We start from the raw sequence: 24,479 nt of genomic DNA on the forward strand, positions 1-24,479 counted from the left end.
CATTATAAACATGTGACACTGGCGCCCCCTAGTGTTCATCTCCACGCGTCATTATAAACATGTGACACTGGCGCCCCCTAGTGTTCATCTCCTCCACGTGTCATTATAAACATGTGACACTGGCGCCCCCTAGTGTTCATCTCCACGTGTCATTATAAACACGTGACACTGGCGCCCCCTAGTGTTCATCTCCTCCACGTGACATTATAAACACGTGACACTGGAGCCCCCTAGTGTTCATCTCCTCCACGTGTCATTATAAACACGTGACACTGGCGCCCCCTAGTGTTCATCTCCTCCACGTGTCATTATAAACACGTGACACTGGCGCCCCCTAGTGTTCATCTCCTCCACGTGTCATTATAAACATGTGACACTGGCGCCCCCTAGTGTTCATCTCCTCCACGTGTCATTATAAACATGTGACACTGGCGCCCCCTAGTGTTCATCTCCTCCACGCGTCATTATAAACATGTGACACTGGAGCCCCCTAGTGTTCATCTCCTCCACGTGTCATTATAAACATGTGACACTGGCGCCCCCTAGTGTTCATCTCCTCCACGTGTCATTATAAACATGTGACACTGGCGCCCCCTAGTGTTCATCTCCTCCACGTGTCATTATAAACATGTGACACTGGCGCCCCCTAGTGTTCATCTCCTCCAGGTGTCATTATAAACATGTGACACTGGCGCCCCCTAGTGTTCATCTCCTCCACGTGTCATTATAAACACGTGACACTGGCGCCCCCTAGTGTTCATCTCCTCCACGTGTCATTATAAACACGTGACACTGGAGCCCCCTAGTGTTCATCTCCTCCACGTGTCATTATAAACACGTGACACTGGCGCCCCCTAGTGTTCATCTCCTCCACGTGTCATTATAAACACGTGACACTGGAGCCCCCTAGTGTTCATCTCCTCCACGTGTCATTATAAACACGTGACACTGGCGCCCCCTAGTGTTCATCTCCACGTGTCATTCAGTCCTTTTTTCTTCAATCAGAGACGGAACTTCTTGTTCCTCCAGAGCCTCTAGAGCTCCACACGTCTTATGTAGCTGAATGTGAAGGTTCCACTCTCCTCCACAGATCAGGGTTCCCTCAGAGTGGTTCAGGGTCAGGGGTCAGGGTTCCCTCAGAGTGGTTCAGGGTCAGGTCCATGACATCAGCAGTGATGGTGACATCGCCCCCTGGTGGAGCAAACACATTTAAAAGAGTGAAAACATTTACATTTACATTCCCTTTACAGCACATTTCTGCCTCTTCATCCTTATGTTCAAAACTGTTTGAACTCAATATTGTCTCTCCCCTCGTGCATTTGCCTTCGTATGATGAGGTGAAACATGTCTTTACAAAGTTAAACGTGTCTTTACACAAAGTTAAAGGTGTCTTTACAAAGTTAAACGTGTCTTTACACAAAGTTAAAGGTGTCTTTACAAAGTTAAAGGTGTCTTTACAAAGTTAAACGTGTCTTTACACAAAGTTAAAGGTGTCTTTACACAAAGTTAAAGGTGTCTTTACACAAAGTTAAAGGTGTCTTTACACAAAGTTAAACGTGTCTTTACACAAAGTTAAAGGTGTCTTTACACAAAGTTAAAGGTGTCTTTACACAAAGTTAAAGGTGTCTTTACACAAAGTTAAACGTGTCTTTACACAAAGTTAAAGGTGTCTTTACACAAAGTTAAAGGTGTCTTTACACAAAGTTAAAGGTGTCAAAGGTGTCTTTACACAAAGTTAAAGGTGTCTTTACACAAAGTTAAAGGTGTCTTTACACAAAGTTAAAGGTGTCTTTACACAAAGTTAAACGTGTCTTTACACAAAGTTAAAGGTGTCTTTACACAAAGTTAAAGGTGTCTTTACACAAAGTTAAAGGTGTCTTTACACAAAGTTAAACGTGTCTTTACAAAGTTAAAGGTGTCTTTACACAAAGTTAAAGGTGTCTTTACACAAAGTTAAAGGTGTCTTTACAAAGTTAAAGGTGTCTTTACACAAAGTTAAAGGTGTCTTTACACAAAGTTAAAGGTGTCTTTACACAATGTTAAAGGTGTCTTTACACAAAGTTAAAGGTGTCTTTACACAAAGTTAAAGGTGTCTTTACACAAAGTTAAAGGTGTCTTTACACAAAGTTAAAGGTGTCTTTACACAAAGTTAAAGGTGTCTTTACACAAAGTTAAAGGTGTCTTTACACAAAGTTAAAGGTGTCTTTACACAAAGTTAAAGGTGTCTTTACACAAAGTTAAAGGTGTCTTTACACAAAGTTAAATGTGTTTTCACAGAAAGCTAAACTTGAAGCCAAACTCCACCAGACGACCTCGGCCGCCGCCGCCGCTGCCTCAGGTCACCTCCATAACTCAGTGCCTTCCAACTCGTCGACAGCTCCTGGTTTTTTCATCCACCCATCAGACGTGATCCCGCCCACTCCAAAGACCACGCCTCTGTTCATGACTCCGCCCCTCACGCCACCCAACGAGGCCGTGTCGGCTGCGTTCAGCGCCGAGCTCGCTCACCTGTTCCCCGGGTCAATGATGGACCCCAGCCCTGTGAACCTGGCAACGCACAAGAACACACACAAGAGCAAACAGGTGTGTGTCTGTCTGTGTGTCTGTGTGTACGAGGTGTTACACAGGTGTGTGTGTCTGTGTACGAGGTGTTTTACAGGTGTGTGTGTGTCTGTGTGTCTGTGTGTACGAGGTGTTTCACAGGTGTGTGTGTGTCTGTGTGTACGAGGTGTTACACAGGTGTGTGTGTGTCTGTGTACGAGGTGTTACACAGGTGTGTGTGTGTCTGTGTACGAGGTGTTTCACAGGTGTGTGTGTGTCTGTGTGTACGAGGTGTTTCACAGGTGTGTGTGTGTCTGTGTACGAGGTGTTTCACAGGTGTGTGTGTGTCTGTGTACGAGGTGTTACACAGGTGTGTGTGTGTCTGTGTACGAGGTGTTTCACAGGTGTGTGTGTGTCTGTGTGTACGAGGTGTTTCACAGGTGTGTGTGTGTCTGTGTACGAGGTGTTTCACAGGTGTGTGTGTGTCTGTGTACGAGGTGTTTCACAGGTGTGTGTGTGTCTGTGTACGAGGTGTTTCACAGGTGTGTGTGTGTCTGTGTGTACGAGATGTTACACAGGTGTGTGTGTGTCTGTGTGTACGAGGTGTTTCACAGGTGTGTGTGTGTCTGTGTGTACGAGGTGTTACACAGGTGTGTGTGTGTCTGTGTGTACGAGGTGTTACACAGGTGTGTGTGTGTCTGTGTGTACGAGGTGTTTCACAGGTGTGTGTGTGTCTGTGTACGAGGTGTTTCACAGGTGTGTGTGTGTCTGTGTGTACGAGGTGTTACACAGGTGTGTGTGTGTCTGTGTACGAGGTGTTTCACAGGTGTGTGTGTGTCTGTGTACGAGGTGTTTCACAGGTGTGTGTGTGTCTGTGTACGAGGTGTTTCACAGGTGTGTGTGTGTCTGTGTACGAGGTGTTTCACAGGTGTGTGTGTGTCTGTGTGTACGAGGTGTTTCACAGGTGTGTGTGTGTCTGTGTGTACGAGGTGTTACACAGGTGTGTGTGTGTCTGTGTGTACGAGGTGTTTCACAGGTGTGTGTGTGTCTGTGTGTACGAGGTGTTTCACAGGTGTGTGTGTGTCTGTGTGTACGAGGTGTTTCACAGGTGTGTGTGTGTGTGTGTCCAGGGGCCGATGGGCAGTGGTCTGGCTCTGGCGATCTCTCAGGCGTCTCACTTCCTGCAGCCGCCGCCTCATCAGTCCATCATCATCGAGCGCATGCACTCAGGTAAAATACTGAAGACCTACTGCCGCTTGTACTGCCGCTTGTACTGCCGCTTGTACTGCCGCTTGTACTGCCGCTTGTACTGCCGCGCCGCGTGTACTGCCGCGCCGCGTGTACTGCCGCGCCGCGTGTACTGCCGCGCCGCGTGTACTGCCGCGCCGCGTGTACTGCCGCGCCGCGTGTACTGCCGCGCGGTATAACAGTTAAACTCCACCCCTTGCCCCTCCCTGTTCAGGAGCACGCCGCTTCGTCACGCTGGACTTCGGTCGCCCGGTGCTCCTCACTGACGCTCTGATCCCCGTCTGCTCCGACCTGGCCTCGCTCTCAATCGACGTGTGGACGCTCGGCGAGGAGGTGGACGGCAGGCGGCTCGTCGTGGCAACGGACATCAGCACACACTCGCTCATCCTGCACGACCTGCTGCCGCCCCCTGTCTGCCGCTTCATGAAGGTGCACTGCCCACATACTGCTCCACACGCACACGGGACGAGGGCCCCACCGGCTTTTATGTTAGGATTATAGATGTGGTTATGGGCGGGGTTAAAGGCAGGGTTATGGGCGGGGTTAGTGTTTGTAAAAAAACACCTCTGTACTTCAGATGTCAAACTGATCACTTTGATAATAACGGCTAAAATGATCATCCGTGAATCAGTCTGATCAAATGAATCACATATAAATATCACAATATATATATTTAAATTTTTAATCTTCTCTTTTTGCTCTTTCACTTTAAACGATAAAGTCAAAATTCAAATACTGCATATTTTCAAAACAACATTCACAAAACCAACATCACGATATATGGCTTTAGTGTTTTGTGTAGCTTATGATGTTATAAATTAGCATACATGCTAACGACCACATTTTGCACCAAAAACATGACATTTTGGTTTAATTTGACCTAAAAGCATAAATCTCACAGTAATAGATTAAAGATCATTGTTTCTTGTTGGGCATCACAACTTTCTCTTGGTCATATTTGTTCCAGGTGAATGGCAGGTGAATGGCAGGTGAATGGCAGGTGAATGGCAGGTGAAATATGACTGCCGTGTTCTCTCTCTGCTCAGATCACGGTGATCGGTCGCTACGGCAGCACAAACGCCCGAGCAAAGATCCCTCTGGGTTATTACTACGGCCACACCTACATCCTGCCCTGGGAGAGCGACCTGAAGCTGAGCCACGACCCCCTGAGAGACGGGGACGCCTGTCCTCAGCCCGACGTGGAGCAGCACCTCACCATGATGGTCGCTCTGCAGGAGGACATCCAGTGCAGGTACGAGGTGTATTTACCCCGCTTTAGTCCCGCTTTAGACCCGCTTTAGTCCCGCTTTAGTCCCGCTTTAGTCCCGCTTTAGTCCTGCTTTAGACCCGCTTTAAACCCGCTTTAGTCCTGCTTTAGTCCCGGTTTAGACCTGCTTTAGACCTGTTTTAGACCTGCTTTAGACCCGCTTTAGTCCTGCTTTAGACCCGCTTTAGACCTGTTTTAGACCTGCTTTAGACCCGCTTTAGTCCTGCTTTAGACCCGCTTTAGTCCTGCTTTAGTCCTGCTTTAGTCCCGGTTTAGACCCGCTTTAGTCCCGCTTTAGTCCCGCTTTAGACCCGCTTTAGTCCCGGTTTAGACCTGTTTTAGTCCTGCTTTAGTCCCGCTTTAGTCCTGCTTTAGACCCGCTTTAGTCCTGCTTTAGTCCTGCTTTAGTCCCGGTTTAGACCCGCTTTAGTCCTGCTTTAGTCCCGCTTTAGTCCCGCTTTAGTCCTGCTTTAGACCCGCTTTAGTCCTGCTTTAGTCCCGGTTTAGACCCGCTTTAGTCCCGCTTTAGACCCGGTTTAGACCCGGTTTAGTCCCGCTTTAGACCTGCTTTAGTCCCGCTTTAGTCCCGCTTTAGACCCGCTTTAGACCCGCTTTAGTCCCGCTTTAGTCCCGCATTAGTCCCGCTTTAGTCCCGCTTTAGTCCCGCTTTAGACCTGCTTTAGTCCTGCTTTAGTCCCGCTTTAGACCCGCTTTAGTCCCGCTTTAGTCCCGCTTTAGACCCGCTTTAGTCCCGCTTTAGACCTGCTTTAGTCCCGCTTTAGTCCCGCATTAGTCCCGCTTTAGTCCCGCTTTAGTCCTGCTTTAGACCCGCTTTAGTCCCGGTTTAGTCCTGCTTTAGTCCCGCTTTAGACCCGCTTTAGTCCCGCTTTAGTCCCGCTTTAGACCCGCTTTAGTCCCGCTTTAGACCTGCTTTAGTCCCGCTTTAGTCCCGCATTAGTCCCGCTTTAGTCCCGCTTTAGTCCTGCTTTAGACCTGCTTTAGTCCTGCTTTAGTCCCGCTTTAGACCCGCTTTAGACCCGCTTTAGTCCCGCTTTAGACCTGCTTTAGACCCGCTTTAGACCCGCTTTAGTCCCGCTTTAGACCCGCTTTAGACCCGCTTTAGTCCCGCTTTAGTCCCGCTTTAGACCCGCTTTAGACCCGCTTTAGACCCGCTTTAGTCCCGCTTTAGTCCTGCTTTAGTCCCGGTTTAGACCTGCTTTAGACCTGTTTTAGACCTGCTTTAGACCCGCTTTAGTCCTGCTTTAGACCCGCTTTAGACCTGTTTTAGACCTGCTTTAGACCCGCTTTAGTCCTGCTTTAGACCCGCTTTAGTCCTGCTTTAGTCCTGCTTTAGTCCCGGTTTAGACCCGCTTTAGTCCCGCTTTAGTCCCGCTTTAGACCCGCTTTAGTCCCGGTTTAGACCTGTTTTAGTCCTGCTTTAGTCCCGCTTTAGTCCTGCTTTAGACCCGCTTTAGTCCTGCTTTAGTCCTGCTTTAGTCCCGGTTTAGACCCGCTTTAGTCCTGCTTTAGTCCCGCTTTAGTCCCGCTTTAGTCCTGCTTTAGACCCGCTTTAGTCCTGCTTTAGTCCCGGTTTAGACCCGCTTTAGTCCCGCTTTAGACCCGGTTTAGACCCGCTTTAGTCCCGCTTTAGACCTGCTTTAGTCCCGCTTTAGTCCCGCTTTAGACCCGCTTTAGACCCGCTTTAGTCCCGCTTTAGTCCCGCATTAGTCCCGCTTTAGTCCCGCTTTAGACCTGCTTTAGTCCTGCTTTAGTCCCGCTTTAGACCCGCTTTAGTCCCGCTTTAGTCCCGCTTTAGACCCGCTTTAGTCCCGCTTTAGACCTGCTTTAGTCCCGCTTTAGTCCCGCATTAGTCCCGCTTTAGTCCCGCTTTAGTCCTGCTTTAGACCCGCTTTAGTCCCGGTTTAGTCCTGCTTTAGTCCCGCTTTAGACCCGCTTTAGTCCCGCTTTAGTCCCGCTTTAGACCCGCTTTAGTCCCGCTTTAGACCTGCTTTAGTCCCGCTTTAGTCCCGCATTAGTCCCGCTTTAGTCCCGCTTTAGTCCTGCTTTAGACCTGCTTTAGTCCTGCTTTAGTCCCGCTTTAGACCCGCTTTAGACCCGCTTTAGTCCCGCTTTAGACCTGCTTTAGACCCGCTTTAGACCCGCTTTAGTCCCGCTTTAGACCCGCTTTAGACCCGCTTTAGTCCCGCTTTAGTCCCGCTTTAGACCCGCTTTAGACCCGCTTTAGACCCGCTTTAGTCCCGCTTTAGTCCCGCTTTAGACCCGCTTTAGACCCGCTTTAGACCCGATTTAGACCTGCTTTAGTCCCGCTTTAGTCCCGCTTTAGACCCGCTTTAGACCTGCTTTAGTCCCGCTTTATACCCGCTTTAGACCCGCTTTAGTCCCGCTTTAGACCCGCTTTAGACCCGCTTTAGTCCCGCTTTAGACCCGCTTTAGACCCGCTTTAGACCAGACTCTGTTTCGTCTGTGTTTAGTCTCACAAGCCTCCTCTCCGCAGATATAACCTGGCGTGCCATCGTCTGGAGACACTTCTTCAGAGCATCGATCTTCCTCCTCTGAACAGCGCCAACAACGCTCAGTATTTCCTGCGTAAACCGGACAAAGTGGTGGAGGAGGACCAGCGCGTGTTCTCGGCCTACCAGGACTGCATCCAGCTGCAGCTCCAGCTCAACCTGTCCCATCATGCAGTGCAGCGCCTGCGCGTGTCTCTGGGCGCGTCCCGCAAAGTGCTGCCCGACTCCGACAAACCCAAACCCCAAGAGCTGGTCCAGAACTCGTCCACAGAGCAGCTGAGGACCATCGTCCGATATCTGCTGGACACGCTGCTGAGCCTGCTGCACGCCAACAACGGTACTACTGCTGAGGGCACTACTGCAGAGGGCTCTACTGCTGAGGGCGCTACTGCTGAGGGCGCTACTGCTGAGGGCGCTACTGCAGAGGGCTCTACTGCTGAGGGCGCTACTGCTGAGGGCGCTACTGCTGAGGGCGCTACTGCTGAGGGCGCTACTGCTGAGGGCTCTACTGCAGAGGGCGCTACTGCTGAGGGCGCTACTGCAGAGAGCGCTACTGCTGAGGGCGCTACTGCAGAGGGCGCTACTGCTGAGGGCGCTACTGCAGAGGGCACTACTGCAGAGGGCTCTACTGCAGAGGGCGCTACTGCTGAGGGCGCTACTGCTGAGGGCGCTACTGCTGAGGGCTCTACTTCAGAGGGCTCTACTGCAGAGGGCTCTACTGCTGAGGGCACTACTGCAGAGGGCTCTACTGCTGAGGGCTCTACTGCTGAGGGCGCTACTGCTGAGGGCGCTACTGCAGAGGGCTCTACTGCTGAGGGCTCTACTGCAGAGGGCTGTACTGCAGAGGGCTCTACTGCTGAGGGCGCTACTGCTGAGGGCTCTACTGCAGAGGGCGCTACTGCTGAGGGCACTACTGCTGAGGGCTCTACTGCTGAGGGCTCTACTGCAGAGGGCGCTACTGCAGAGGGCGCTACTGCAGAGGGCGCTACTGCAGAGGGCGCTACTGCAGAGGGCGCTACTGCTGAGGGCGCTACTGCTGAGGGCGCTACTGCTGAGGGCGCTACTGCTGAGGGCTCTACTGCTGAGGGCTCTACTGCTGAGGGCTCTACTGCTGAGGGCTCTACTGCTGAGGGCGCTACTGCTGAGGGCGCTACTGCTGAGGGCGCTACTGCTGAGGGCTCTACTGCTGAGGGCGCTACTGCTGAGGGCGCTACTGCTGAGGGCGCTACTGCTGAGGGCTCTACTGCTGAGGGCTCTACTGCTGAGGGCGCTACTGCAGAGGGCGCTACTGCTGAGGGCGCTACTGCTGAGGGCGCTACTGCAGAGGGCTCTACTGCAGAGGGCTGTACTGCAGAGGGCGCTACTGCTGAGGGCGCTACTGCTGAGGGCTCTACTGCTGAGGGCTCTACTGCTGAGGGCTCTACTGCTGAGGGCGCTACTGCAGAGGGCGCTACTGCAGAGGGCGCTACTGCTGAGGGCGCTACTGCAGAGGGCTCTACTGCTGAGGGCTCTACTGCAGAGGGCGCTACTGCAGAGGGCGCTACTGCTGAGGGCGCTACTGCTGAGGGCTCTACTGCTGAGGGGGCTACTGCAGAGGGCGCTACTGCTGAGGGCGCTACTGCTGAGGGCGCTACTGCTGAGGGCGCTACTGCTGAGGGCGCTACTGCTGAGGGCTCTACTGCTGAGGGCTCTACTGCTGAGGGCGCTACTGCAGAGGGCGCTACTGCTGAGGGCGCTACTGCAGAGGGCTCTACTGCAGAGGGCTCTACTGCAGAGGGCTCTACTGCTGAGGGCGCTACTGCAGAGGGCTCTACTGCAGAGGGCTCTACTGCTGAGGGCGCTACTGCAGAGGGCTCTACTGCTGAGGGCGCTACTGCTGAGGGCTCTACTGCTGAGGGCGCTACTGCTGAGGGCGCTACTGCTGAGGGCGCTACTGCAGAGGGCTCTACTGCTGAGGGCTCTACTGCTGAGGGCGCTACTGCTGAGGGCGCTACTGCTGAGGGCGCTACTGCAGAGGGCGCTACTGCTGAGGGCACTACTGCTGAGGGCTCTACTGCTGAGGGCGCTACTGCTGAGGGCGCTACTGCTGAGGGCTCTACTTCAGAGGGCTCTACTGCAGAGGGCGCTACTGCTGAGGGCGCTACTGCTGAGGGCGCTACTGCAGAGGGCTCTACTGCTGAGGGCGCTACTGCTGAGGGCGCTACTGCTGAGGGCGCTACTGCTGAGGGCTCTACTGCAGAGGGCGCTACTGCTGAGGGCTCTACTGCTGAGGGCTCTACTGCTGAGGGCTCTACTGCTGAGGGCGCTACTGCTGAGGGCGCTACTGCTGAGGGCGCTACTGCTGAGGGCGCTACTGCAGAGGGCGCTACTGCAGAGGGCGCTACTGCAGAGGGCGCTACTGCAGAGTTTAAAGAACTCTATACTTTTGGATCATATAATCTCTCAATACTTTAAACGTTGAAATAAGTAAGAAGTAAAGATGCATTCAATCAAGCGCCTGATTGACCCTGATGCCCCTCCTCGTGCTTCATCCTGCCGTGTGCTCCTCAGGACACTCGGTTCCGTCCGTGCTCCAGTCCACATTCCACTCGGAGGCGTGTGAGGAGCTGTTCAAGCACCTGTGCATCAGCGGGACCCCGAAGATCCGCCTCCACGCCGGGCTCCTCCTGGTGCAGCTGTGCGGGGCGGAGCGCTGGTGGGGACAGTTCCTGTCCAACGTCCTGCAGGAGCTCTACAACTCTGAACAGCTGCTCATCTTCCCCCAGGACAGGTACGACTCCTCCCACAGGACAGGTACGACTCCTCCCCCCAGGACAGGTACGACTCCTCCCCCAGGACAGGTACGACTCCTCCCCCAGGACAGGTACGACTCCTCCCCCAGGACAGGTACGACTCCTCCCACAGGACAGGTACGACTCCGCCCCCCCACGACAGGTACGACTCCTCTCCCAGGACAGGTACGACTCCTCTCCCAGGACAGGCACGACTCCTCCCCCAGGACAGGCACGACTCCTCCCCCAGGACAGGCACGACTCCTCCCCCAGGACAGGCACGACTATTCCCCCAGGACAGGTACGACTCCTCCCACAGGACAGGTACGACTCCTCCCCCCCAGGACAGGTACGACTCCTCCCACAGGACAGGTACGACTCCTCCCCCCCAGGACAGGTACGACTCCTCCCCCCCAGGACAGGTACGACTCCTCCCCCCCAGGACAGGTACGACTCCTCCCCCCCAGGACAGGTACGACTCCTCCCCCCCAGGACAGGTACGACTCCTCCCACAGGACAGGTACGACTCCTCCCCCACAGGACAGGTACGACTCCTCCCCCAGGGCAGGTACGACTCCTCCCCCAGGGCAGGTACGACTCCTCCCCCAGGACAGGTACGACTCCTCCCCCAGGGCAGGTACGACTCCTCCCACAGGACAGGTACGACTCCTCCCACAGGACAGGTACGACTCCTCCCCCCAGGACAGGTACGACTCCTCCCCCAGGACAGGTACGAGACTCCTCCCCCCCAGGACAGGTACGAGACTCCTCCCCCCCAGGACAGGTACGACTCCTCCCCCCCAGGACAGGTACGAGACTCCTCCCCCCCAGGACAGGTACGAGACTCCTCCCCCCCAGGACAGGTACGAGACTCCTCCCCCCCAGGACAGGTACGACTCCTCCCCCCCAGGACAGGTACGACTCCTCCCCCCCAGGGCAGGTCCAAGTTTAGAGGAATTCATTGTTGTGTTAAAAAGTGTCAGGTGTAGATTACATCCGTGTTTGTCAGTCAGTCCTGGGCAGTTATGGCCCAGAGAGCTCTAGTGCGCCCTCTATGGACTGTTGATGACGCAGATGTCTTGATCCTGCTCTGGTCCTGTCTCCTCAGTGTTCATGCTCTCTGGTCCTGTCTCCTCAGTGTTCATGCTCTCTGGTCCTGTCTCCTCAGTGTTCATGCTCTCTGGTCCTGTCTCCTCAGTGTTCATGCTCTCTGGTCCTGTCTCCTCAGTGTTCATGCTCTCTGGTCCTGTCTCCTCAGTGTTCATGCTCTCTGGTCCTGTCTCCTCAGAGTGTTCATGCTGCTGTCCTGCATCGGTCAGCGCTCGCTCAGTAACAGTGGAGTTCTGGAGGGTCTTCTGAACCTGCTGGACTCTCTGCTGTGTCCTCTGCAGCCAGCAGGGGCCGCCAGCGCGCACCGGAGAACCGAAGGTACGGACACGTGGAAAGAGTTAGGGATCATCTCAAAATGGGTTGAAGCTGAAAAGACTTAATATTTATCGTCTTGGGGGGTTGAACCTACATTTTGTCTTTTTGTTGCTTTGAAGCTTCAATACATGGTTGTGGCACTCATTGTTTTGAAATGCAAAAAAACTCTCACAGCAACGAGCATGAGGCAGCGGGTGCGTGCGCGGAGCACGGCGAGCGCTGCGCTCACGGCGCGTACGGGGGGGAGCACGGCGTGCTGTGGCCAGCGCGGGGAGCGGGCGTCGCCAACACGGCTGGTGCAGAAAAGTTGGAAAAGCTTTTTTGCGGCAAGACGCGGCGCAGAAAATGATCAAGATATTATGCTCTAGTAACGTGCTACGCACTGACCGGAAGAAGGAAACAAAACAAACCCAGCATGAGGTTTCGGCCAATCACAGAAGACGTGAGATTCTCACTGAGACAAAAGGGCGTGTCCTGCTCTTGTCACTCTGACATGTCTAAGGTCTAAACTCAGCCAACTGACAATTACAGGTTTTGACAAGAAACATGAGTTTCTCACTCTCTCATCCTCTTGAGACCATCTCAATGTGGTCATCTCACAGTTTGGGTTGAATGGGATATGTCCTAGGGCCCCTAGGGCCCCTGGACCATGTGGATTGAGTAAACAAACATGCGCGACAGGTGACATTATTTGGAGAGTTCATTGTTAGTTTCTTAAGTTTCACTTCTCTAAGTTTCACTTCTCATGCCTGACCGCTAGGGGGCGATACTGTTCTGTTTACCTGTTATACGTGTCTGGGTGGGACCGAGGGAGACATTGTTGTGTGGCTAACGTGAATGTGGTGTTCACGAAATAAATGAACCAAACCAAAGTGGAGTTATTATTTGGACTAACATTGGTAGCAGAGGATGGTTAGTAACTACAGAGTCCCGCCATCGTTTGAAGAGGGAAAACCCTATGAAAGCTGGAAGAATGAAGTCGGTATGTGGATTAGAGTTACCGATTTGGAGAAAAAAAAACAAGCTCTTGCCGTGGCATTGGCGCTATCTGGAAGAGCACGGGAGACGGCGATGGAAATTCCGGTTGATGATTTAAACAAAGACACGGGAATTGCCACTCTTTTTGGTAAACTTGATAGTTTGTTCCTAAAAGAAGAAAAAGATCGGATCTTTGAAACGTACACGAACTTTGACCGGATGATGAAAAGCGGAAACGTGTCCATGGTGGACTATATTATTGATTTCGAACAGCGATATTCGCGTATGCGCAATTACAACATGGAGCTTCCCGATGCAGTTTTGGCTTTTAAACTGCTGGACACCGCGTGCTTGGATACGACGGACAGACAGCTGGCTCTAACTGCGTGCACGGATTTGACATTCGCCTCTATGAAGTCCGCTTTGAAGAGAATATTTAGCGGGAAAACGATTGCCACTACAGAGGGAATTAGTCAAGAATCTGTTTTTGCAACGAAGCAGCGACGTCAAAACAGGCCCTGGCAACAGGGTTCCAGAGCGAGAACTCCACTGCCCGGTACCAACCCGCTGGACAAGTTCGGACGGCAGTCAAAGTGTGCTGTATGCCAAAGTACGTTTCATTGGGCAAAACACTGTCCACACAAAGGTGAGAGTGTTCAAATAATTGAAGAAAAGACAAACGTGGAAGAGTGTAACATTACACTGTATACAAAAGAATCGCCAACAGATGCAGAAATATTCATGACTGAATGTTTTGGCTCCGCTGTAATAGACACTGCTTGCACTAGGACAGTGTGTGGACAGTGTGTGGACAACAGTGGACAGTGTGTGGACAACAGTGGACAGTGTGTGGACAACAGTGGACAACAGTGGACAGTGTGTGGACAACAGTGGACAGTGTGTGGACAGTCTGGACAACAGTGGACAGTGTGGACAGTGTGTTGACAACAGTGGACAGTGTGTGGACAACAGTGGACAGTGTGTGGACAGTGTGTGGACAGTGTGTGGACAACAGTGGACAGTGTGTGGACAACAGTGGACAGTGTGTGGACAACAGTGGACAACAGTGGACAGTGTGGACAGTGTGTGGACAGTCTGGACAACAGTGGACAGTGTGTGGACAACGTGTGGACAGTGTGTGGACAACAGTGGACAGTGTGTGGACAACAGTGGACAGTGTGTGGACAACGTGTGGACAGTGTGTGGACAGTGTGTGGACAGTGTGTGGACAGTGTGTGGACAGTGTGTGGACAACAGTGGACAGTGTGTGGACAACAGTGGACAGTGTGTGGACAACGTGTGGACAGTGTGTGGACAACGTGTGGACAGTGTGTGGACAACAGTGGACAGTGTGTGGACAGTGTGTGGACAGTGTGTGGACAGTGTGTGGACAACAGTGGACAGTGTGTGGACAGTGTGTGGACAGTGTGTGGACAACAGTGGACAGTGTGTGGACAACAGTGGACAGTGTGTGGACAACAGTGGACAGTGTGTGGACAACGTGTGGACAGTGTGTGGACAGTGTGTGGACAGTGTGTGGACAATGTGTGGACAACGTGTGGACAGTGTGTGGACAACAGTGGACAGTGTGTGGACAACGTGTGGACAGTGTGTGGACAACGTGTGGACAGTGTGTGGACAACGTGTGGACAGTGTGTGGACAACAGTGGACAGTGTGTGGACAACAGTGGACAGTGTGTGGACAACAGTGGACAGTGTGTGGACAACGTGTGGACAGTGTGTGGACAGTGTGTGGACAACAGTGGACAGTGTGTGGACAACAGTGGACAGTGTGTGGACAGTGTGTGGACAACAGTGGACAGTGTGTGGACAGTGTGTGGACAACAGTGGACAGTGTGTGGACAGTGTGTGGACAACAGTGGACAGTGTGTGGACAATAGTGGACAGTGTGTGGACAATAGTGGACAGTGTGTGGACAACAGTGGACAGTGTGTGGACAGTGTGTGGACAGTGTGTGGACAGTGTGTGGACAGTGTGTGGACAACGTGTGGACAGTGTGTGGACAACAGTGGACAGTGTGTGGACAACAGTGGACAGTGTGTGGACAACAGTGGACAGTGTGTGGACAGTGTGTGGACAACAGTGGACAGTGTGTGGACAACAGTGGACAGTGTGTGGACAACAGTGGACAGTGTGTGGACAGTGTGTGGACAGTGTGTGGACAACAGTGGACAGTGTGTGGACAACAGTGGACAGTGTGTGGACAACAGTGGACAGTGTGTGGACAACAGTGGACAGTGTGTGGACAGTGTGTGGACAACAGTGGACAGTGTGTGGACAACAGTGGACAGTGTGTGGACAACAGTGGACAGTGTGTGGACAACAGTGGCTTGACGACTACATTAATGTGTCTGGAAAGAAAAACATAAAGTCTATGATAAAAACTGAAACACAAAGTCATTGGCCCTTCAAGTTTGGAGATGGAAAAGTGGTGCACTCTGTCCAAAAGGTTACGATACCAGCTAAGATTGGCACCACAAAGTGTAATATAGAAACCGAAGTTGTCCCTGTTAATATCCCCTTGCTTTTGAGCAAGACATCTCTAAAAAGGGCAGGAACAGTTCTGGACATGGAAAATGACAGTGCTGTGATGTTCAATCAACCTATCAAACTGGACTTTACAAGCTCGGGACATTACTGTGTGAACATAATCGACAGTGAAGATAAATGTTTTGTAAATGCTGATCAGATATTAACAACTACTGAGGAAGAAGTGCTGACAAGCACAGACAAAATGGACACAAGCGAGAAGACAAAAGTTTTAGAGAAACTTCATAAGCAGTTTGGGCGCTTCTGCTGACAAACTACAAAGGCTTTTAAGTAGTTCTGGAAACAAAGACACAGAATGCATTGGCTTACTACAAAAGGTTGTAAGTCAGTGTGAAGCATGTCAAAAGTACTGTAAGACCAAACCCAAACCTGCGGCTGGCCTACCACTGGCTTCAACGTATGAGACTGTAGCTGTAGATCTGCACGAGCTTGAGCCAGGGCTGTGGTACCTACATATCATTGACCAGTTCACTCGATTTAGTGCAGGAAGTGTCCTGACCACCAAGAGATCCTCTGAGATCGTTAAACATTTTATTCATGATTGGATCAGTGTGCACGGCCCACCACGAAAGTTGTTCAGTGACAATGGTGGGGAGTTTAATAATGAAGAAGTGAGCGACATGGCTGAAAAGTTTAATATTGAAGTAAAAACCACACCAGCATACAGCCCCTGGAGTAATGGGCTGTTAGAACGGCACAACCAAACTTCAACAGAGATCATACTCAAAGTGAAAACTACTACTAGATGTGACTGGAGCACTGCCATGGACTGGGCTCTTATGGCAAAGAACTGTATGCAAAGTGTCCATGGTTACAGCCCACATCAGCTTGTGTTTGGGCAGAATCCTAACCTACCTTTGGTGTTGATTGACAGACCACCTGCTCTAGAGGGCACCACTAAAAGTGAGTGGGTTGCCAAACACATTTCAGCTCTGCACACTGCAAGGAAGGCCTTTACAGAAGCAGAATGCTCCGAACGAATACGGAGAGCGCTAAAGAAACAGATACGTCACAACGATGAGAGGTATGAACAGGGAGACAAAGTGTTTTACAAACGTGTGGACTGTCCAGAGTGGAAAGGACCTGCGGTGGTCATTGGGCAGGACGGTGCTGTTGTTTTTGTTAGACACGGTGGCACCTGTGTCAGAGTTCACCGACTTAGGCTGAGGAAAGCCAATCAGGAACATGAGGAACCTCAGACCAGCTGTGATGAAGAAAACAATGAGGACGAACAACACTCATATGACATAAATGAGGATACCGAAGAGACAAATGCTGAAAACAATGATCCTCCACCCGCTCATGAATATGCTGGGGCAGAGAGACGGGGTGCTGGAAATATAAAGACTGGCCAAATTGTTACATTCAGAAACGCAGAGAGTGGTGTTTCACGTACTGCTAAAGTGTTAGGACGTGCTGGAAAAGCCACCGGAAAATATAAGGACTGGTATAACTTTGAGCTGCTTGAGCCTGCTGAGGTGGCGGGAAACAATGAAGCAGTGGATCTGTTACAGCTGGAAGATCTTCAAGTCCAGGTTCAGGCTCCTGGTGGTGACACATGCGAGGATGTTTTTGTCACTAAGGATTTGTCATTTGATGAAGCCAAGTCCAATGAAATAAAAAGTTGGATACAAAACGACGTGTTTGAGGAAGTTGAGGACAAAGGAGAAAAGTGCATTTCCACTCGGTGGGTGTGCACTCTAAAAGAGACTGAGAACGGATTAGTACCAAAAGCCAGGCTTGTTGCACGAGGATTTGAGGAGCTACAAGTTTCTGAGCTACAAAAGGACTCTCCAACCTGTGCTTCAGAGTCCCTGAGGCTCTTAGTGGCAGTCAGTTGTCAGAAACAATGGCAACTTCGTTCAATGGACATAAAATCTGCCTTCTTACAAGGACTGGAACTATCTAGAGACATTTTCATCAGACCTCCTCCAGAGGCTAATAGCACTGGTGTACTTTGGAAACTGCGAAAATGTGTGTATGGTCAAGCTGATGCCTCACTCTATTGGTATAACCGAGTGAAAAGCATAATAATTGAAGCAGGAGCTGTCATATCTAAAGTTGACCCTGCAGTTCTCTACTGGTTAGATGAGAACAAAAATGTAACTGGTGTACTAGCTTGTCATGTTGATGATTTCATTTGGGGAGGTACACAAATGTTTTCTATGACTGTCATGCCTCATCTCAGATCAAAGTTCAATGTTGGTCGTGAAGCTCAGGATAGCTTTTCTTATGTGGGTGTGGAGTTAGTTACTTTGAGTAAAAAGGTACAAATACACCAAGAGACATACATTCAACATTTACATCCCATACCTCTCACCCCTCACTGAAGCAGAGCAAGATCAGCTCAGATCTAAGATAGGGCAACTTCTGTGGGTTGCCAGACAGAGCAGACCTGATGCCATGTTTGATGCAAGTAACTTAGCATCAAATCTTAAACAGGCTACTGTACAGACTATTAATGAAGCAAACAGAGTTGTGTGCAAACTGAAGGCTAAGTCTGTTGAGTTGAATTTCCAGCATCTTGGTAAAGACGGTAACTTAAAATTAGTTACTTTCACTGATGCATCTTTTGGTAATCTGTCAGATGGAGGAACTCAAGGTGGGCACTTTATTGTTTTGATGGGTGACAATGGATGTTTTTCTCCCATCTCATGGCAGTCAAAGAGAATCAAGAGAATTGTTAGAAGTACACTTGCAGGTGAAACTCTAGCAATGTCAGAGGGAATTGACAATGCAATTTGTCTTTCAACATTGTTCTCTGAACTTAATGCAGGAAGCACTGAACATCCTGTACCAATAATCTGTGTCACTGATAACTTTTCTCTTGTTGATGCACTGAAGTCTACCAAGTTTGTCACAGAAAAACGACTGCGTTTAGAAATCAGTTCAATCAAAGAACTAATTCAAACTGAAAAGGTCCTTCAAGTGTTGTGGTCTGAAACTAAAGAGCAGCTTGCAGACTGCCTTACTAAAAAGGGAGCTTCCTCGGCCATGCTTCTTAAGGCTCTCCATGAAGGACATTGGACTGTTAAATAACTATTCAACAACAACACTTACACTCATGTTCTGTTGTGTTGCTGTGTGTTTTTTGTTTTTATAAAGAGAGTGAGTTTGTTAGTTTCTTAAGTTTCACTTCTCTAAGTTTCACTTCTCATGCCTGACCGCTAGGGGGTGATACTGTTCTGTTTACCTGTTATACGTGTCTGGGTGGGACTGAGGGAGACGTTGTTGTGTGGCTAACGTGAATGTGGTGTTCACGAAATAAATGAACCAAACCAAAGTGGAGTTATTATTTGGACTAACATTCATAACTTCTAAATATAAACATACCTAAGGATGTTCACTAGAGCTGAGCAGGTCCATCAAGCTACTATCGTTTTATCAACGCGTAACATGTGATGTGAAGACAGACATGAGGGGGGAGGGGCCAGAACATGAGGGGGGAGGGGCCAGAACATGAGGGGGGAGGGGCCAGAACATGAGGGGGGAGGGGCTAGAACATGAGGGGGGAGGGGCCAGAACATGAGGGGGGAGGGGCCAGAACATGAGGGGGGAGGGGCCAGAGAGAGACGAAAAATATTAAGTCTTTTCAGCTTCAACCCATTTTGAGATGATCCCTTAGAACGTGACACGCTGTAGACACGGGGACATAAAGGTGTCTGCTTACTTAATGAGAATATCAAATCAAATAAAAAAGGCTTAACAAACATCTCAGAGTTAAACTAAACCAGGACTAACCCAGTAGACAAGAGAAGATGTATATTTTCAATATTTGGAGGTTTTCCTGTGTTCCCGGTCAGATTGTGTGGCGAGCTGGGTTTGGCCCGCGGGCCTCCAGTTTAAAGGCAAGGCAAGGCAAGTTTATTTGTAGAGCACATTTCATACACAAGGCAATTCAAAGTGCTTCACACAGCAGGAAAAAATGCATTCAAATCACAAAGAAATTACAGAAATACAATAAAATTAACTAAATTAAAAATTATCAATCCAACTGATTTTCTAAACTAATAAAATCACAAACAAAAGAGAAGAGTGCAAAGAAAAAATCCCTTCAGTCATATGCGCAGCTAAACAAAACTGTTTTTAGCTTAGATTTGAACATTGTCAGAGTAGAAGCCTGTCTCACATCTTCAGGAAGAATGTTCCAGATTTTAGCTGCATAAAACTGAAACGCAGATTCCCCATGTTTTGTCCTGACTCTGGGCACCAGCAGGAGGCCGGTCCCTGAGGTCCTCAGAGTCCGAGATGGTTCATATGGCACTAACATATCCAAGATGTACTTTGGTGCTAGGCCATGGAGAGACTTGTACACAAGCAGAGCTGCTTTAAAGTCTATTCTCTGAGCCACAGGGAGCCAGTGCAGAGACCTGAGAACAGGACTAATGTGATCATACTTCCTGGTTCTAGTCAGGACCCGAGCAGCAGCGTTCTGGATGTACTGCAGCTGTTTTACAGCTCGTTTGGAGAGACCAGTGAGCGGCCGTTACAGTCTAATCTACTGGAGACAAACGCATGGATAAGTCTCTCTAAATCTGGTTTTGACACTATATTTTTGATTTTGGCAATGTTTTTTAGATGGTAAAAAGCTGCTGATGTTATTGATTTGACGTGGCTATTAAAGTTCAAGTCTGAGTCCATTATTACCCCCAGATTTCTAACTTGGTTTGTAGGTTTTAGAGCGAGACTCTGGAGGTGACCGCTAACACTTTCTCTTTGTTTCTGTGGGCCAAAAACGATTATTTCAGTCTTGTCTGAGTTCAGCTGGAGAAAGTTGTTTTGCATCCACAAACTGATCTGTTGGATGCAGTGACAGAGTGAATCTACTGGTCCATAGTCACCTGCCGATAGTGAAACATAGATCTGAGTGTCGTCTGCATAATTGTGATAGGACACATTTTCACTGCGTATCAACTGACCCAACGGCAGCATGTAGAGGTTGAACAGAAGGGGACCCAGGACTGACCCTTGGGGCACTCCACAGGTCAGGGTCATGTGGTCTGAGACACAGCTACCAATTTCAACAAAGTACTTCCTGTCTTCCAGATAGGACCTTAACCAGTTTAGGGCAGTGCCAGTGATGCCCACCCAGTCCTCTAGTCTCTGTAAGAGGATCCCATGATCGACAGTGTCAAAAGCAGCACTCAGATCTAACAGAATTAAGACTGAGGCTTTGCCCGTGTCAGTGTTCAGGCGGATGTCATTTGTCACCTTGACAAGAGCAGTCTCAGTGCTGTGATGAGGTCTAAAACCTGACTGAAAAACATCAAATGAGTTGTTTATTAAGAGGAAATCTGTGAGCTGTTGGTAAACAACCTTTTCAAGGACTTTGCCCCAAAATGGCAGATTAGAGATGGGCCGGTAATGACTCAGTACTGCGGCATCAAGACTGCTCTTCTTTAGGAGAGGCTTTATGACCGCAGTTTTCAAAGACATTGGGAATGTTCCAGATTGAAACGACATGTTAACTATGTGAGTGAATGGTGCTAACAAACTGTTCAGCACAGACTTTAGAAATTTGGTGGGTAACACATCAAGGCAGCATGTAGATGAACTCAGACTGGTGATGATCTCATGGACAGTTTTGTCAGTTACTGGTGCAAAGTGAGTAAGCTCTAAGTGTCTTGGTGGTTTTAGGGTAATTTTTTGCATTGTGGGATTTATAGCATTTTTAATGCCCTGAACTTTGTCATTAAAGAATAATGCAAACTCATTACACTTGGATGTGGAAAAGAGTTCTAACGGCAGCTGAGCTGGAGGGTTTGTTAATCTGTTTACTGTGGCAAACAGGACACGCGAGTTGTTACTGCAGCTTCCAATTATTTCAGAAAAATATCTTTCCCTAGTTCTACATAAGATTAGGTTGTACATGTTCAGCTTTTCTTTGTAAATCTCTTTTTGAACCTGGAGCTTTGACTTGCGCCATTTCCGTTCGGCCCTGCGGCACTCCCTTTTCTGTGCCCTGACCGAATCATCATTTCTCCACGGCGCCTTCTGCTTATTTTTAACCATTTTAGCCTTTATAGGGGCGATGGTGTCCAGAACATTCAAAACACTAGATGTAACAGAGTTCAACAAATCATTTACATTAGAACATGAGACATTTTCAAAGTTTATCATTTCCATAAACAGTGCACCTGTGCCATCACTTATGTGTCTCCTCTGAACAACTGCAGGACCAACCTCTGAACAGCTGCAGGACCAGCCTCTGAACAGCTGCAGGACCAGCCGGAGGTTTGGGAGAAACAGACATGTCAAAGAAGACACAGAAATGATCAGACAGAGCAACATCGATCACATTGACATTTGAAATATTTACCCCCTTTGTAATTATGAGATCTAGCGTGTGTCCTCTGCTGTTGGTGGGGCCTCTCACATGCTGAGTAAGACTGAAGGTTTCAAGGACAGCATCAAGCTCTTTAGCGTTTCTGTCACAAATATTATCAACATGCACATTGAAATCACCTGTAATGACCAAACCATCAAAGTCTGTGCATACGACTGAAAGCATCTCAGTAAAATCATCAATAAAACTTTGGCAGTGCTGGGGAGGCTTGTATAAAACAATGAAGAGAATGGATGGAGACCGTTTTAGCTCCATTTTAAAGGATATAATCAAGATTATAAGAAGAAATAAAATTATTAATTAAGAGAGATTTGTTACATAAGGATCTGACATTTAGCACAGCAAGTTTCAGACTAGTTTCAGTGAGACTGGGCTTTATCTTTTCACAGGGAATATGAATCACATTTCTCAGATTGGGCCTGACTCGCATTTTGTTTTTCCATCTGTGTGATGATGTGGCTACAGAAATGGCACTAGGGGGGGCTCTTTTTACATAGGGCCCCGGGTTGGTTTGATTTTTAATGTGACAATAAGTCCCGGCAACGCTGAGACCCAGTGCATCCTAGCTATGGGAGATACCAGGTGAAAGGCGAGGTTGGATGGGTGGTGGGGCTTTTGTAGCCAAGGAGAGTTTGGGACCAGGTGAGAGGCGAGGGGGGATGGGTGGTGGGGCTTTTGTTGGTGTAGTCGGCATAGCCCTTGCTATATTGGGCGTGAGTGGAGCCATCTTAATGCCTGATTTGATCAGACTTTCAAAATGGCTGGGAAGGCCCATGGGTGAGAGTGGAGATGAGAAGGAGAATGATGAATCTTTAGTGGGAGTAGATGTTGCAGGGGGAACCCAGGGCTGGTGTGAAGGCAGGGGCGATGACAGGGATGTTGTTGGGCTTGTCACAGATGGGTCCAAGGCCTTTGAAGATTGTTCCTTTGCTGGAGGCGGTGGAGGTGAATGTGGAGCAGCTGGAGCTGAATCCTTTGCTGGTGGTGGTGGAGCAGCTGCTGATGAATCCTTTGGTGGAGGCTGAGGTTGTGGTGCTTTTGATGTTGAAACATTGGCTCTGTCTCTGGCTGAGGGAGCAGGAATTCTTCTCTCATTCCTCTCTTGTCTAACTATCTGCTCAGGACCCTGTCCAGGCCCAGTCCAATGCCTCAGAGCGTGGAGCAGGTTCTCTGTCAGCACCCTCACTCCACCTCTGCATAGGTGGGGGCCATTTCTCTTAAACAGGTCCTCTCGTTTCCAGAATAGAAAGAAGTTCTCAATATAGTGTAGTCCTCTCGGGGAACACTCTTTGGACAGCCATGTGTTCAGCTGAAGAAGCCGGCTAAACTTGTTTATCCTCCTGTCGATGTTTAGAAGAGGTCCACTTATGAATGTTTTGATTTCCATTTTATCAAGCACGTCGAATAACTTCAAGAAGTCTTTTTTCAAAACTTCAGTCTGTTCCCGCCGCATGTCCACTGCACCCACGTGCACAATCAGCTGTTTAGCTCCTCCATGCTTAAGATAAAGCCATAATATTTGGAAGGAGTGACGTTATCTCAGAAACAGTGGCGCTTGGAAGAGAATGTGTGTTTATCTTTTCATGCGTCACGTGACTTATCGCGCCGTCCCCAACTAAAACAATCTTTGTGACCTTGGCTCCTGGCACAGATCCTCCTCGCTGTATTTTGGCCACGTCATCTTTCCTTTTTTCATTTAATTCCATCTCTGCAAGTGGTAAAAATCTGTTGGTGAGCTGTATTTTAGGTGACTTCACGTTATCTTTGTATCGTTTAGGCTTTGCTCCAAGTTTGTTCCAAGAAACAGCCTGGTCTTTCTGATATATATAATAAACATGCCATAAAAAGCTTTGAGGTGTTTTTGATGACATCATCTGTTCATGGAAGACTTTAATCTGTAGAAACATGGAGGAGCAGCGTGTTTGACTGTTTGACTGTGTGTTTCAGGAGTGCTGGACATTCCCATGGTCAGTTGGGTGGTCATGCTCGTCTCCAGACTCCTGGACTCTGTGGCCAGTATCGAAGACGATGCGTCGGGCGCCAAGAAGCACCTGGGAGGGAAAGACCGAGACCGCAGCTGCTCAGGTCAGACTCTCACACTGTAGTGACCGCAGCTGCTCAGGTCAGACTCTCACACTGTAGTGACCGCAGCTGCTCAGGTCAGACTCTCACACTGTAGTGACCGCAGCTGCTCAGGTCAGACTCTCACACTGTAGTGACCGCAGCTGCTCAGGTCAGACTCTCACACTGTAGTGACCGCAGCTGCTCAGGTCAGACTCTCACACTGTAGTGACCGCAGCTGCTCAGGTCAGACTCTCACACTGTAGTGACCGCAGCTGCTCAGGTCAGACTCTCACACTGTAGTGACCGCAGCTGCTCAGGTCAGACTCTCACACTGTAGTGACCGCAGCTGCTCAGGTCAGACTCTCACACTGTAGTGACCGCAGCTGCTCAGGTCAGACTCTCACACTGTAGTGACCGCAGCTGCTCAGGTCAGACTCTCACACTGTAGTGACCGCAGCTGCTCAGGTCAGACTCTCACACTGTAGTGACCGCACAGGGAAGTGCGCTTCGGTCTTTATTCAGATGTGACTGACCTTGAAGCCTGAGGTCACCATTGTGTAATAACGTGTGTTGTCTGTCTTTTGTGTAATACTTGTGTGTTGTGTGTTGTTGTGTAACACGTGTGTGTGCTTTGTGTTGTTGTGTAACACGTGAGTGTGTTGTATGTGTTGTTGTGTAACACGTGTGTGTGTGTTGTGTGTGTGGTTGTGTAACACATGTGTGTGTTGTGTGTGTCG

The 24,479-nt window shown here is 49.6% G+C and overlaps 1 protein-coding gene across 3 annotated transcripts in view; it reads left to right on the forward strand.

Moving 5' to 3' along the window:
* birc6 (baculoviral IAP repeat containing 6) overlaps window positions 1-24,479 on the forward strand; it is a 143,109-nt gene that overhangs the window by 31,812 nt on the left and 86,818 nt on the right. For all 3 annotated transcript variants that reach the window (XM_072436816.1, XM_072436817.1, XM_072436818.1), the window contains exons 25-32: window positions 2,278-2,583; window positions 3,672-3,771; window positions 4,004-4,218; window positions 4,836-5,041; window positions 7,572-7,924; window positions 10,138-10,357; window positions 11,647-11,786; window positions 23,626-23,763. In XM_072436816.1, the coding sequence (XP_072292917.1) occupies window positions 2,278-2,583; window positions 3,672-3,771; window positions 4,004-4,218; window positions 4,836-5,041; window positions 7,572-7,924; window positions 10,138-10,357; window positions 11,647-11,786; window positions 23,626-23,763 (1,678 nt within the window). The remainder of the gene's footprint in view (window positions 1-2,277; window positions 2,584-3,671; window positions 3,772-4,003; window positions 4,219-4,835; window positions 5,042-7,571; window positions 7,925-10,137; window positions 10,358-11,646; window positions 11,787-23,625; window positions 23,764-24,479) is intronic.

Source organism: Eucyclogobius newberryi, unplaced genomic scaffold, assembly GCF_026437365.1.
Source record: "Eucyclogobius newberryi isolate DKJ021-1_F unplaced genomic scaffold, fEucNew1.0.hap1 SCAF_8, whole genome shotgun sequence".
NCBI classification, from domain to species: Eukaryota; Metazoa; Chordata; class Actinopteri; order Gobiiformes; family Gobiidae; genus Eucyclogobius; species Eucyclogobius newberryi.